Source organism: Barbatula barbatula (assembly GCF_947034865.1).
Source record: "Barbatula barbatula genome assembly, chromosome: 2".
Lineage (NCBI taxonomy): Eukaryota > Metazoa > Chordata > Actinopteri > Cypriniformes > Nemacheilidae > Barbatula > Barbatula barbatula.
In genome coordinates, this window is record NC_136767.1 from 15,837,280 (window position 1) to 15,853,826 (window position 16,547).

At 37.8% G+C, this 16,547-nt stretch overlaps 1 protein-coding gene across 4 annotated transcripts in view; it reads right to left on the reverse strand.

The window, feature by feature from the left end:
• The window catches only part of sptbn2 (spectrin, beta, non-erythrocytic 2), a gene marked incomplete at its 5' end in the record, with an annotated part of 58,011 nt that overhangs the window by 37,464 nt on the left and 4,000 nt on the right, over nucleotides 1–16,547 (reverse strand). For 2 of the 4 annotated variants that reach the window (XM_079482361.1, XM_079482360.1), the window contains one exon: nucleotides 2,292–3,000. In XM_079482361.1, the coding sequence (XP_079338487.1) occupies nucleotides 2,292–2,397 (106 nt within the window). Of the gene's footprint in view, nucleotides 1–2,291; nucleotides 3,001–5,927; nucleotides 6,100–16,547 lie in introns of those variants that run through there. The other 2 variants (XM_079482362.1, XM_079482359.1) reach the window with 2 other exon arrangements.

The window sequence follows — 16,547 nt, forward strand, 5'->3', positions numbered from 1 at the left end:
GACACTTGTGTGTGTGTCTTTGAATGTGTGTCAGAAACCCGCTCAAAGTATGTGCCAAATGACGCAACGCAGAAATCATTAACAAAGATCTGTGCTCTAACACGTACACACAAGCGGTTCTCCTCCCATTCCTGGCTTTCTTTCTCAAATCTCAAATGTTTTCTTCATTCTCTTTAAAGAAGGGTTGGGCGAATATCTAAATTTAAGAATGGGCTGACTTTAAATGTTGAATTAAAATGTCCACATCCAATTGAATGCCAAATTGAAATGACCAAGAAAAAATTATGAATTTTACACCAGTGATGAAATTCTGGAAGATCCCATATAACCTATTAACGGTGTGGTTTTAAAAAGATTTTTAACACTTAGAAAAACTTTGTTATGCCAAAATTTAAAGCGATAGATCCCCAAACATGAAAATTCTGTCATAATTTACAGTCATGGGAGATGGGTACTCGAGGCAACTAGCATGTGTCACAGGGTTACCAACCGTTTGCTTGTAAGGAAACCCCCTTTCTCGCGCCAGTTTCTGTTCGCAACAATTTCAACAATTGTCATGTATTTATAACTTTCAGTAGAGAAGCCCTTCCTCCACATATATACCCCATATCGTGTATTTCACATAAAAATATACTTTTATATATTCAAAATATATTATATTGTCATTTGAAATCAGTACAAATTTCTTCTGCAGACCACAAAGGAAGATTCAAAAAATCTTGTCAACTGGCCCACATTCACTTGCATTGGTTTTATGTCGATACAATAGAACTGAATGGGTGCCAGCGCGGTTTGGTTACCAAATTTTTTCAAAATATCTTCTTTTGTTTTCTGCGGAAGAACGAAAGTCATTTTGAAGGTTTGAAATGAAAAGAGGGAGAGTAAATGATGACAGAACGCTGTCCCTTTAAAGAAATAATTTCCTTTCATGAACTTCTTTAACATTCAATTTCAATTTAAATGTAGGAATTAAATAAATATACAAAAATGTATTGTCAATCAATTTGTAAACGAAGCACAGCTTTGCTTTCATAAATAAAATCTGCAGTGATGTGTGATGTCCACAAAACTTTGACGTTTGACATCAATCAGCCTGCAATGTCAGTAGCTACCTTAAGATACAGTTCACAACACCAAAAAATCTTTGTTTTATTCAAATCGTTTTTTCACCCTCATGTCAATCAAATTATATACGACTCTTTCTTCTGTGCAACCCAAAAAAATACATTTTGAGAAATGAGGAAGTCAATAGGGTTTAATATTGTTTGGTTACCATCGCTCTATCTTTTGTGTTCTGAGGAAAGAAGAATGTGTGGAGACTTATGGTTCACTTTGGATGTTGCTTGGGTCTCTCTGCGGGATGCGTGCGTGTTCATATTCAAGGGCCTGTTTTGCAGATGCCTTTCTTTCTGCACAACAGATAATAAGCTAGAAGAGTACAATGCTCGACTCAAGTTATTATCTGAGAAACACTCCCCATGACCTAAAGCACACACACATACACACACGCACACACAAGATCAGATCTCTTGTCATGTGGGGGGATTAGCAGTTCACACATTCCTCTTTTTCTGACAATAAAAAGCATTGCAAGTGTGATACACGCTGAAAAAACTGAATTAAATACGAGAGAATCTGGGAATGTGTGACCTGTGACAGGTGCGACAAACCCTGGATTAATACAGTACACGCGAGTTTCTGTGCCTCATAACTACCCTTCTTCCATTCCACTCCCATGATCCCTTCCGCTCCCCTTATTATCCTCTGGCCGTCCCGTCTGTTCCACTCCTTTCCCATCCTCTTATCCTCCCTCTCCTACACCTAACTGTTATCCACTGCCCTCTTGCTCCCATTTTATCAGTGTCATTTGGATCTGGGGCAAAAGCGCTGCGGTACCTGAAACAAGGCCACTCTCCAGGAGACCAGCACAGGTCTCTGTGTCTCTCTCTTATGCACAGGAGTAAAAAATAAATAATTGAAGCTATTTTCTCATCTGCACCATCCCTGGGGCAGAGAAAGTACGAGAGAAAGAGAGATGGCAAGTTTTTTACTCCAGTAGGAGGTTGAAGATTTGGGTTTGGGGTGACTACTTATACAAGCTAGATCTGAATGAGGTCATATGAGGTTGTTGACCGCCTCAAAGATTTAAGATGTTCTTATGAGTCCAAAGACAAAAGATGTAATGTGACAAGATTTTCGCTGATGTACTTTCCGAGAAATTGTGTAATTTATCTGTGTATGGTAAAAAGTAAGCAGAAGAGCGAATGAGGTCGACGAAAAAACAGTCTTACCTTGCAGCTGTTTAAAACGGCCCTCCAGGATGTTGGAATACTGCACCTGGTTTACAAAAGCAGCTGGTGAGAGACATGGCTCAGGTTCCCGCGAATCAAAATCCATCTTCTGTTGCCGTAACGCTCGCTCTCCCTATGAACCGTCCCTCCAACGCTCGCTCTCAGCTTTAATCCGAATCAAATGATCACTCCAAAAGAGTAAAGCACCTTGTTCTCTGTTAGCCAGGAGTCATAAGTATGGCACATTAAAACTGGAAGTAAAAAAACAGAGGCTAAATAGTCAACTTTCCCTTTAAGGGGCCAAAAAAAGTTGAGTTCAAAAACTGTAGAAGCTCTGCAGGTGCATCCAGGCGTTGCGTCAGTGAACGCTAAACCGCGCCATACTGCTTCGTCCGTCTGGAAGGAAAAAACGCTCTTCCTTTAATTATATCTCCTTATTCCACCGAAAAAAACGGAATGATCACACATACGGATGAGGGAAAAAATCCTGCAGTAAGAACAAAATGTTCCTTCACCTCTTTCTTCTTTTCTTTCTTGTCTGCAAACGCTCTCTTCACAAAACTCTCTTCTCTCTCCCGTCACTGAGATCAAACTGCAAGTGTGTCTGTGTGCGCGCGCACGCACACACACCTTGTTTGAGTAAGGCTGCAGAACTAGCAGCGCTCGGCTTCCTAAGTAAACAAAGCCTCCTACTCTCTCTCTCTCTCTCGGTTTCTCAGCTTTTGCATTTGCATAAGGTGTGTGTGGGAGGAGCAAAACCCAGGCAGAGAGAGAGAGAGAGAGAGAGAGAGAGAGAGAGAGAGAGAGACAGGCTGAGAGAGGGTGAGGGAATGTAGGTGTGGACTGAACCATTTCTGAAGGTGAAGGGGGGGTGGAGCCAGTGATTCAGGAGATGGGAGGGTTTCACAGGAGAAATAAAGCGTGGTGGACCCAGCTATGAGGTGATCGGATAGCTGGTATAAATCATTGAAGAATGTGTCTTGTCATCTTCCTCAAAAATATGCTTGTGTGGAGTTTTATGATGTGTGACATTAGGCTTTAGCAATTTGTGTGTGTCCGCAGGGATTTGGAATGGTAAGACCTTTACCCTTAATTCATCAGGTCTAGAAGTCTCTTTCTCTCGAAGATGCGCATGCACAAATAAAATAAGTCGTTGAGGCAGGAAGGAAGTACTTGAGAAAGATTCAACAAGCGTACGCTGTCTTTCTTCCTGTGCATGTGCAAGAGAGTGTGTGTGTGCTCGGCACCCATGAACTTGGTTGGCAACGTCTCAATGAAACGGACTCTGATCTCTAAATGACATGACTCTAAATGGATCAGAAACCAGAATCTATTTCGAATGAACAAATAATCAAAAAAGCCATGATCAGAAAATTCACTGCATTCACAGAACACTGGAGCACACACATGTCCGTACTCATTTCTTCTCCTTATGTGTGTACATTTTACAAGAGGAAGTGGTTAAATGAAGACCGGTGCAGCTCTAGGTTGTTCTGATTAGCAAGTGTCACCAACAGTGACCATCAAAGAGAAGTGGTCAAAGGTTAAACTATGGCCAGAAGCACTAGGCCAGGAATGAACTATACTTTTGAGAGTCACATTTTTAGGTAAACTGCCTCATAAACTGAAAATGTCAAAACATGTGAGGAGGAGAGCTCGGATATCATAAATCTGCCAACTCTAATAATGTCAACAGGTTTGTTTCAAGGTAAGAGGTAGGGGATAAAGTTTGATCACTAAAATAGTTAAACGAACCTCCGTATGCATGCAGATATTCACGACATTAAGATGTCTAGGCATCAAATATTACTAATCTCCTACAAGGGCGGATTTCATACAGTTTGTGACACAGCAAATACAGGAAAAATAGAAAAAATGTGTTATGTAATAGGACATATATTAGGCCTACATTACATGTAATATGTTTTTCCTTTAATTGTAGTACATACAATATTTATATAAACGTTGATAAGATTGTGCTGGGTAGCAGCATAATGTGAATATAGAAGTTTTAGAGAAGATTTTGAGATTTGTCAAATCACATGACCGCTGTGTTATCTAGCACTCAAACCTGCATATAAAGCAATGCAGCAATTTTTCTATATTAGAATGTCTTCGTTTTGATGTTGGGAAAATAATAAGATGTTCTAGCTCAGTGTTTTCAGCTTCCCTTTTCTATGTATGTTCCTTACTTCTCCTTGTGTTTCTTGTGATTGGTATGGTGGATTTCACTATGGCGAGTTTGAGGCAGAAAATCATTTCTTAAGGCAATAGAGTGAACTAAATGATCATAATAAATTCAATTATGTAGACTGTGCTCTTAGCAGCGCTTGCACGTTTCTAAGCCTTTTTCCAGCCGTTGAGTTTACTTCAGACAGACTAGTAAACAAACACATCCACTCAAGTGAAGCAGGGAGTGAGGTACTTATATTCAGTCTTCCTAAATTGATCAGTGAATCATAACAGTGACGAACTTTACAACTCTTCAGTCTTAAACAGAATGTACAGACATTTATCTAGATATATACATGACTGATTTCTCCCACACCCTTACACCCACTCTCCCCCACACGTACACAGAAATGTATACATGTATACAGAAAATGACCCATGGTTATTAGGTTAATTTCTTCTCATTACTACATCCCCATAACAGACATCAGTGTTGGTGTTCATCTTGGTCATAACATAACACAACAGATAAGTCATGTTGTGCAGCAATGTGAGCAGCAATGCCTTCAACACAACAGACACACACACAGTTCCAATGGCAAAACAACGCTGAATATTAAGAGTGAATACTGAATGGTACTTTGAATATTGTAAAGGTCAAGTTGAATATGATAATTCATGTAAATAGCTTTAAAAATATCTTAATAATGCACACCGCCCTTTCTAACACTCTTATAATTTCACCAGCAAGCCAAAGTGCTCCCAAACACTAGTGAAAATCGTACGAAAAATATGTTAGTGGTTTGAAGGAGCAAGATGACCACCAGCTTTAACATACACAACAATAAATAGAAAACAAGTTTTATGTATAAAAGGTTAAAAGGTTTATAAAGATATGACATAAGAACAGCCCTGCAGGCAAGAAGAGAGGGAGCACTCTTATAACAGCACTAGAAGAATGTGGACATCAAGTCTCTGCTTGTCAGGAGATGGTATCTGACTTAAACACCCTCTCTCTTTTTCTCTCACGCACAGACACACACACCTCTGTTGGGTTTCCATGTGTATGGGGGCGTTCCACATACATAAGGATTTTTAAACTGTCAAAAAAAACGTATCCCCTACCTCTAAACCGAACCATTACACAAGGCTTTCAGCATTTCTACAAATCAAAAGGTGCAAAGAAAAAACAATTCCCACAAGGTCAAAAATTAGTGTAGGGTCTACCAGGACACACACGTGTTACGACTGTTTTGTCAACTTGTCATACACACTTCACACTGTTCTATTTTTATTCTCATATTCTACCATTCACCATGGCCTTGGTTCAAAATATATATATTTTTATGTATTGCCCAATGCCACCCCCTACTGGACACAAACCTGCAACCTGTTGAAAACGATCTGACAGAGAAGACGGCACAAGCAAGCACAGCTGAACACACAACAGCACAGTGATCTGACCTGCGAGAGCTTTGATGCGTGAGCGCTCGAAGAGGCGTGCAGAACTGTTCTCATTATCCCACTCTGTTTCTGCAGCGATGTCCCAGCGATTGTTTATGTCGTTGTACTGCTGCTGTATCTCCACGCTGTCGAAATCGGTCGGTGAGAGGGTGCTCATGGTTGCCAAGCTGCCCTGGAATTAGAGAAGAACAGAATAAGATGACTTAATTGCATCAGTTCTCTCTGTAAACCTGACAGCGAAAAGGTGAACGATGGTGAATCATATTCTATTACTATCACATATGCAGGGTGTGCTAAAATATAACATGAGTTAACTCATAAAACGTTACAAATATAGTTAATAACCACTAATCTATCAAAGTGTGACTAAAATGGACTGAAACAGAAGAACATCCATCAATAAAAGAATGAAGGCAGTGTGCTAGCGTTTCGGCAGATGATGTCAGCCTAACTTGGGTACAGGTTGAGCCCATTAGGCCCATTACGTATAACAATGTTGTTCAATGAAACAAAAAAGAATGCATTATTAGATTAATAATGGTCTAAAATGCTCGACAGGAGTGGTTTAGGGGCACCAACAAACATTTTATGATAATGGGTAAAAACATATGTGGAGATAGCAAAACCTTGGGTACATCTGCATGAGCTCCCCAAGATTAATTCAACCCTAAAATAAAATACAGCTAAAATAAATCCCTCTGTCCCTCTCTGAAACTGTGAAGTCCCTGCTGCAAATCCCACCCGTTAGGATCACTTCTTAAAATCCTGAGATTCTGGTAGGAAAAAGAAAACTGCCTGTTTATCCCATAAATAGTTCACAGTTCAGAATATTACAACCCCTAGGCCAACAGAAATGGAGAAATCAGGTAGAAAATGTGAACCACTGACACACAGTTTCTATTCTTTTCACTATTTCCAGCCTCTGACGCTGGAGTGAAACTGAAAAAGCATACGTATAAATCGTGAAACCCAGAACAGACAGAACTTACGCTCATTATAACTTTCTTAATTCTACAATGAACTCAGAAATTTATTTAAAAAAACAAGCAAAACTGGACCTCATTGCCTTTCCATTTCTATAAATATATTTTGTGTTCCACAGAAGAAAGTCATACAGGTTTAGAATGACGTGAGGGGTTCCAGTTTGGGGTGAACGTCACCTTTAAATCCATCCAGTTAGTCCTAATCTAAATATTTTTAAATCCCCATTGTTGGACAGGTTAAGCCTATACATGAACATATAAGGTTGATGTATGAATAACATCCTTTGTCTGGTCTAATTGACTGACTCCCCAGAGTACATGCTCGTAAAGAGGTATAATTGAGGAAGTGGAAAGAGTATTGTTATTAAAGGAGATTTTCTCACTAAGATCTCCCTTGGGTGAATTCCGAGCATCAGTCTTACTTCAAATGAAGTTACACTAATGCATCCAAAACCTGTGAGGTTATTATAAGGGAGCATTTTAAAGGATCATGGGCAAAAGGCCAACATGGTCGATGATCCATGTAGAAAGCAATCATTAAGACATTTCCTTTTGGTCACAGTATTGTGTACATTGTGGAGACGTAATTCAGATATACTTAAAGGAATAGTTCAGCCAAAAATGAAAATTCTGTATCGTTTACTCATTTATTTCTTTGTTCTGCTGGACACAATGATAAATATATGGAAGAATGTTTTTAACTAAACAGTTCTGAGTGACCAATGACTTCCATTGTAGGAAAATTGCTTTAGAAATTCCTTTGTTCTGTTGAAAATAAAAAAAGATAGAATCTAGAAAAGCAAACTTCTGGGGCACATTTGACTGCCGTTGTATCTATTTCCTACTATGGTAGTCAATGGTGCCCCATCTTCCAAAAATCTATCTTGTCTTTGTTCAGCTGAACACAGATTTGGAACAACCTGAGTGTAGGTAAATGATAACAGAATATTTGTTTTTGGGTGAACCATCCATTTAATGCTAAAAAGAAATAAAATAAAAATATCTACAAAATATTTGTTTTGATGCATCACATCATCTTGGCAACATGCATGACAAACACTTTTTGTGAATAAAACATGAGTTGATGTCTATGTAGAGCATTTCAATTCAGTCACTTCGGAGGTTCTATTTCAGTTAGGATGCTACTTCAGAGATCAGCTGCTTATGTTGGCAACTAGACAACAAGGCAGCTCACTAGGTTTTGAAACGGAGCCAAAGTATGCTTATTCTTTCATGCTAATGCACTTTAAACACAGTGACATTTGCCCTAGAGGTTTGTAAAAAACAGTTTATGTTTGTGTGAAGTTGATGATCTTAGTGGTGGCCTGTTTCAGGGAATCCATAAGAGTGTGTTTGTGTAGATGGCAGAGGACAGAGCGGTTTGTGTATCTGTGTGTCCGATCTCTACCAGCAGGGTCCAGATTTAATCCACTCGCTTCACCCTGAGCATCATTTCACCGACAGCTCCATCAGTCATGAGGGGAACAGGAGGGACTGGACTCTGGGGGATAAAAAATGTCTTACAGGGACACACAAACAAAAGAGCCCCAGGTGCTGATAATGGTGAAAGGCTGGCCACATGAATGACAGAGATTTACAGTGAATTACTGTGATTAACATCAGGTGGAATCCCAAATCCTGTATTTACTTCTAATTAAAGACCAACTCATAATTTTTTTGTCTCAAGTAAAACATTAATAAAGCACTATAAAACGTGATTTTTTTAAGATTATGTAATTCACACAAAGAAATCTTGTGCCTGTGCTGAGATCCTGGTACTGGACCTAATCTGACTGTTCCTCAATGTTTATTATTATAAATGTGATTTCAGGCAATTCTTCTGGTTTTAAACAAGAAAAGAAAATAACTTCTAGCGAGTCTAGTTTAGGGCTCCAGACTAACTTTTTTTACTTGGAGCACTGTAGCCCCTGACGGAATATTTTTAGGAGTGCAAGCAGAAAATATAGGGGCACTCCACATCCTGCAATGGAATTATTGACATTTTTCATCAAAAAAGCTGTATTACTGACAAATACTTTGATAAAAGAAAGATTCAACTCACAGAAATGAATATGTGCACTTTTATTTTCATTACAGAGGGATAGGAGATTACTCAATACCAGGGACATATGGAATTTCCAAAATGTTTACACAGAATTAACAAAAAATTCTGCAGATTCAGTCTGTCCCTGGTATTGAATGTCATATTTACTCAATTATGTGGAACAGTTTTAAATTCGTTTACATTTGTATTTTGTACAGAAATGTAAATATGTGTAGATGTGTTAAAATAGTTTAAAATGACTACCGTGCGTTTAACTGCAGGTGGCAGTGGTTTGGTTCTGCTCATCATTTAAAAAGAGGCAGCACTTACAGAGAAGTTTTAAGGGCTAAGTAAAGAGACTGTTTAAACTCTGAATACACCAACCCAAATTAGTACAGAATTTATAGCCAACAGAAAACGTGCATGTCATTTTGTATAAAAAAGTATATATATAAACGCCAGTTTGGATTTGTTCTAATTGTTATATCTCATGTGAAAAGACGAGTAGACATAGTAGCCTATGTGTGTGAGAAGGGGAGACGGCTGGCTGACTGATGTTGTAAAAAACCACTCGCGCTGTCTCAAAAACCGGTCGCCATTTAGTCGCAGTGTGGATCCCTGTAGTTACATTGATAATGACATAGTGGGTTCGGCTCACTTTTAGGTGGAAATGAAAATGCCAACCTGACCAAAAGGTAAAGCGGTAAGAGAGAACGCTAAAACCATACATCTCAGAAATGGTAACATTAAATTATTGTAAATGTTGTTGATCTCATATTCCCAGCAAGGTTTTTGTGAATATATTGTATGATCACTTGATCAAACAGAAATCTGGGTTTATTTTCTTCTATCAAAATAATTCCATCCAATTTGAGCATAGAAATCACTATCTTAAACCTGCCCTCTTTGACTAGTCCTCTCAATAGCATTTATTATGATTATTTTTATACCTGCTGTATCACAACAAACATCAACAGAGACAGAGTGGTCCTAAATTTAGGTAACCCACAGTGACATTCCCAGTCAGGATAAAAACGTGGGTCATCCAACCATGTGTGTGCCCATGTGCATGAATTATCCCTAATGGATGTATTCTATGCAATCATGTACCAAACACACACACACCCATAATCCCCTGAGGAGCGGGACTCAGGTGCGGCGGCCCTTCCAGACACAAAGCGGGTCTCGCCTCCCAAATCTCTTTAACCCTCTCTAGTCAATGTCTTCAAAGGGATGCCTCAAGGGTGTGGATCAGTGGAAAAGTCATTCAAAATAATCCCAAGCAATCTCTGATCCGACTGGGTGGAGTTGCAGTGGGAGGCGCTGTAACACAGCTGATCAGAAATCAAGTGACACCCATCTCATTATAGATCATTAGATACGGTGTGCACATGATCTGCACACGAGATCAGACCTTCATAAAAACTGCATAACAGAACAGAATAATAATAGGGAGATTTTAAGATGACCTATAATGCAAATACCAGTTAACATACTGAACAACACAAAAACACTACAAAAATGTATTTCCATCACAGAGGGGATTTCCCATTGATCACAACCCAACTCAAAAACTATTATTCATCATCTACTATTAAACCTAGTCCACACACAAACCTTTCAACACTTTTAGATTTTTATTACATCATAATTTGATATGTATTAAGTCATTTTACTTAACTGTGTCTTTGGGAATGTTTGGATTTAGACCAAATCTGACCTTCACTTCTGCCATATAACAAGCATGTGAACAAACTTTTACATATTAATACTCTGCAACACAAGGAATCTGAAATATGACAATAATACAATTTAAACAGTTATAAATGTTGTTTTAGGACTACATCTTGATGCCAGTTTCGTTTGCATTTCCAAATTCTTGTCATATGCTTTGTGTCTACTTATCTGGAAAGTATCTGCAAAATGATAATAGAACCCATTTCATATTTAAAGGTCATTACACTTCTATACACATATGAAACCAAACAAGCCACACACCGGCAGGCACACAGATGTTCAGGCTTCATTATTTGTAACTGGATGTGCTACTACAGACAACAAAAAGGAAGGATCAAATCAATAAAGTTTTAGGGGCCAGTGTGTGCGTTTGCGTGTGACTGATCCTCGTGTCTAAGAGTGTGCCTGCAGGGCACAACTGCATGAGAGTAATGTTTTTGTATTAAACGTGCAGGACTTTGGCCTCTGTATAGAGAATGTGACGGGTTTTCACAAGCAGGTTCACATTTGTTTTAATGAACAACATTTTTATTGGGAAATTATTTAAAGAGAGAAGTAGTTCAGGTATGAAAGTGAAAAGGTGACAATGGCATGGAAAGGCTTAGTTAGTAACTTGGTTTTCTGTTAATGATTTAATTGTAATATACCATTTTAATTGTTACATTACATTTGCTGTTTGCATGTCGTCAGTAGTATTTTTTATTTACAATTATTAATTATCGGACTTCTATTAAGAGGGCATTCCCCTTAAACCACAGAGCCTATACATAGGCTACATATATCAAAATGTTAAATAAAAGGCCTGACAAAAGGTCATATCTTTTATACAGTATATCCAACTGGGCTAAACTGATTAAATATTTATTTATTTTCAAAAGAATATAAAGACCGGACCTCTTGGAACTTTAATTGAATACCCCTGCTCTATAGGCTGATTTCATTCCACTGCCATATTGAAATAAAAAACGAGGCGGAGGTGGGGAAAAAAACGGAAAGACAGATAGACTGCAATGGTTTGGGCAACAATGGGGAGTCTGTGACATGAAAAAAAAAGATGCATTTAAAAACAACGTTAGATTGGTTGTATATGTGCAAATAAAATCTTATTACAGCAGTTTATACGATCACTAATATGTTATGGTACGGCTTAAGTGGTCAAGTAAAACAGCTTCTGTGACATGCATCCTATGCTTATATATTGTCACATTTAAGATCATAAATCGTTTCAAAAACACCAGGTTGGTTGTCCAAATCATTGCAGTCTATCTGTCTTTCTGGTTTTCTTCCCACCTCTGCCTCACTTTTGATTTCAACATGGCGGCTGGTGGCATGAAATCAGTCTATTGCCATCTGTTGTTTAAACCGAATATATTCAAAGGCTTATGAAATAATACAATAGCTATGAATGGAAATGAAACTTAAGAACAAAAATAGAAGACATTATAATCTTCAACACTCAATTTATTTTTGGTTCACAAACGTTAATGTTTATTTTTCAAGACTCTTAAGGTGGTGAAGAAAAGAGCTGCTTGAACAGTGTCTAGGATGTTCATTTCATGATTCATGGAAGAAAGAAAATAAAGCGAAGACTATAATTAAATAACGCCTCCTCAACAGATGAAATCTTGAAATTTTCCTGTCTGTTGCCAATGGCTACTAGATCTTAAATTGCCGACGTTAGAAATTCTCATGTTTTGCTGCAATTGACACAGTTTTGGTTGCAGTCTGAAGAACTGCAGATGAAACTATTTAAAGTGGTATAACACCTTGTAATGATCATAACAATACATAAATATCACATGATCTGCTTATATCACATCTGACCTCACAAAATGCAACCCTGTTCGAAGCTGACCAGTACGATCTCAAAAGCATTAAATGCATGGAAAAAGCATGGGAAATGCACGGCATTCTCCCCAAAATGCTCAAGACTGAAGCTTGCTCTCTCGTGGTGACTGCCTGCGAGTGCGAGTGAAGAGTGTTAATATGTATAATATCATGTTGGTTACCATGATTTATTGATTTTATTTATTAAATAATACAGGAGATAAAGAGCTTTAAAAAATTGCATAGTAATTTTGACCAATATTGCAATTGCGATTTAATATTATTGAAATCGCATTTTCAAAATCGTTCAGCGTTAACTTTAGTTTAGACTCAATTTATACTTGGTATTAATATGTGTTTTGGCCTTTCCTTCTATCAAATATTTAACGATCTAATTTAAACAATTACGATCTGTGGCTATTTAAACGCATTCGACTACAAGTCTACTTTCCTGTCAGCTTCTATCTTATAAAATAGAAAAAGGCTAAAAGCTAAAAATAACTAAAAATGCAGTTATGAGCAGCAGGCGGTAACATGAGGTCATTCTTTTATGTTTGTTTTTGCTTCGATTATGACCGTTTGACTAGTAGCAGTGTCTGCCAACAAACAAACAAAAAGCATGCTTCAGAACAGTTTGAGAGGTGCTTAAAGGTTTTGGGCAATGTCTCATTACTATGAATTAGACTACTATCTTGTACCCTACAATAAGCATTTACTCAATCTTTCTCAATCAAGTGCACTGATGAAGACACATGTCTTCAATAAATGTTTAATTTAAGGAATATTCTGTATTTATATTTTCTCTGAATATTTATTATTTCTTTTTATTACTTAATTACATTTTATGAGATGAAGGTTGAAAAAAGAAAATCGACAAAACATTGGAAAAAATCGGCCTCATATATTCTTACTCATGATTTCTAAATATAGGCCAGAGAAAAACCCATAAAGGTCGACCTCTAATGAAAGATATCGCACATTAAAATACATTAGATTGAAAGTGACACGAAAACATTTTGTGCTGACTGACACGAAAAAAAAGGTCAAATTTGTGTCCTTGATACAAATTAACAGATTTCAGTTCATGACAATATCGCATATTCCCTTGAGACTTTGTTGCATAAAACATACACACACACACATACTGAGCTCTTTATACTTCTGTGGAAAATCATTTCATCATAGCCTTACTATCATTACTATCATTTTTCTTTCTCGGAGCCTCAGCTGGCTGATCTGTTTTGGCTGCACCCTTTTAATAAAGAGATCGAACAAGAGACCAAATGCCTCCTGGGTATTGTGTGTGTATATATTGCTGTCCTCCTCTTGATGGTCTTTCATATGGCACCCCACCATGACAAAATGACCTGTATTTTATCTCTGTTTACCTTCCTCTGTCCGCTTCATAAATCATTTTGATAGAATATAGTTAAAAATGACCAATCCATAAGTATGCATGTAAGGTAAAAGCAGAAAAAAGAGAAATAATTTGTTTTACTCCTACTCCCATACACACCATCAGTACCCACCCAAACTCGAATTCACATTCACATATGAATGAACTAAATGACAACTAAATCGAAAAAGAAAATCTTTCTCCATCCTAAATTACTGTAGAAAATATGGGAATTGGATTTCCTTTCACATCATTCCCTTGTGAATCACCCACTCACTACAAAATTCAGTTAGCTGATCAATAATCCAAACGTCACATGTGAGAATCAATAAAACTGAACAATTAACACCCTACCCCACATTTTCACAATCCTCGCAATGACACCACATACGATTTATTGTAGGACACGTGCACAAATCTACTGGGCAACATTCACTCTCCAGTTTTAGAAGCAACAACCCTCATTTAATATTTATATATTTTATTTCATATTATATGTCCTGAAGAAAAATACAGAAAGCAAACCCTCATGGTCGAATACATTTTCTTTTAAAACAGAAATCTTAAAGTCCCTGTGAACCAAAGTTGCGATCGTTTTTACTTCCGTATTCTGACAATGAATTTCAAAGGAGAAAACTAAAGGGCATGGCTTGCGTATTTCACTGCGAATTGATTGGATGTGTAAAAACAGCTGTTGCATTGATTTTTTAATGAAACTGGTAGCAGACTGACAGTTGAAGGGCAGGAGTTAACGAATGCTCCGGCCAAGTGGTCTCATATAAGTCATTTCAGATGGATAGTCATTTCAGGGCAGAAGTGCATTTTCAGATTTTAACTGAAGATTATGAGGGTACAGGAATTTAAAAGAAACATATTGATAAGCAATTTACTATAAACGCTGCATTATTTCATGAAAAAATAAGACTTGTAATTTTTTATTTCACTGGGACTTTAACGTTCGCTTAGTAAATGAATCTGTCCAATGTCTGGCTCTCTCTAGACAGGAACAATGTTTTTCTTATTTTCAATGATATAGAAACAAACCATTACATTTTTTTGAATTGTCATAATTTAATTTCTTCAGAAGTCAAGTAACGTCTGTTAATGTCTTAGAATTAACTTTAAGGCTCTTAAAGTAAAAATATGCTAACTGTTTATCAATCATGTAGCACCTCAATCATGTAGACTCTCTATCTCTTCTACAGTGGTTGGAAATTTCTGCCAACCCTCTCCATTTTGCACCATGGTGAGGTCACAGGGTCAGTTAGACGAGAAGCGGTATAACACAAACCACTCCACGTATCTGCACATTCAGAAGGCCAGTAATAAGATTAGCCTGCTTCATACAAACACTGACCCGGTTAGGCTGAGCACATTACTACAGCTCAGTAGAAACAGATAAATTCCTCCTGTTGCCCAAACAGGTAAATCAAGAGCAGATGAGATGCTTACAACCCACTGATGTCTGTGCCAACATCTGATCTGAAGATTGTGGTGAACCCCACACAATCTTTTTTAGACTTAAATTTGATAGTTATGTGAAATGGGAGAGGCATTACAGTTGACATTCATTGATAGTGGGATGCTGTCAATTAGCGTTTCGCAAAGTGCTTGAACTACACTACTGTACACACAGGGACACCTCCCCCTGGAGCAACCTGGAGCTAGGTCTATCGTTATAGTCAATTTATCGACTTATCACGCGATATATAAACTTGACATCGGTAGTTTTTGGTGATGCTATATATCGCCATTGTGTTTATTTACATGAAAAAGAATGACATTAATATTTTATCCGCTGTCTGTTAGCGCTGCCCTTTGTCTGTGTGTCAAAAGCTCCAGTTATTATTTACATTCCGATTACAATTTGCATATAGTCAGAAACAAATGTAAAGTACAATGCATGCAATGTAAGCGTCTGTCAAATGCATAAATGTAAGACTTTGTAGAAAGTACACAAAAGGAGGAAGGGTTTGTTGGGTGCGGAGCAATAGGTCTGGGGGCATCCAGATAATAAATTGATATCATATATATTGGTGTAAATTATGCATTCTGGTGCACTCTGACAAGAATAAAAGACAATAATTGCTTCCATTAAAAAAAAGTCCTACCAGCCACAATTTAGTGGTCAGATAAAATGTACAGAACATGACGTGTGATATGATCAAGCAGCAACCAATGCGGAGAGAGAGAAGCGTGCCTAACTCAAAATTAGGGGTCGACCTATTTACGGCCCTGGCAGACTATCTTCATAGATATTAGGCATTTTTATGATATCGGCCATTTTCAAAGCTGATTTGCCAAAACATTTATTGTACTCTCTTGCCTGGAGCAATGCCGCCCACCACCCATCTGATTTGCGGAAAGTGAAAGGGAAGAAAAAGTGGCTTGAACACCTGAATCTGCGGCCGGGACGTGGATGTACCTAAACAACGACCAGGGAAGGCCACATTTCTGTCAAGCCCTGTCAAAAACACTAGCAGCTGCTAAAAAATGAGTCCGATCATCCATTAAAAGAAAACAGCTTAACAGCCTACCGTAACAACGACTACGCAATACCAAATTTCTATTACACTTAATTGCAATAAACATAAGCTACTGTTAAAAGAACAAGCACTTATTCCGGGGATACC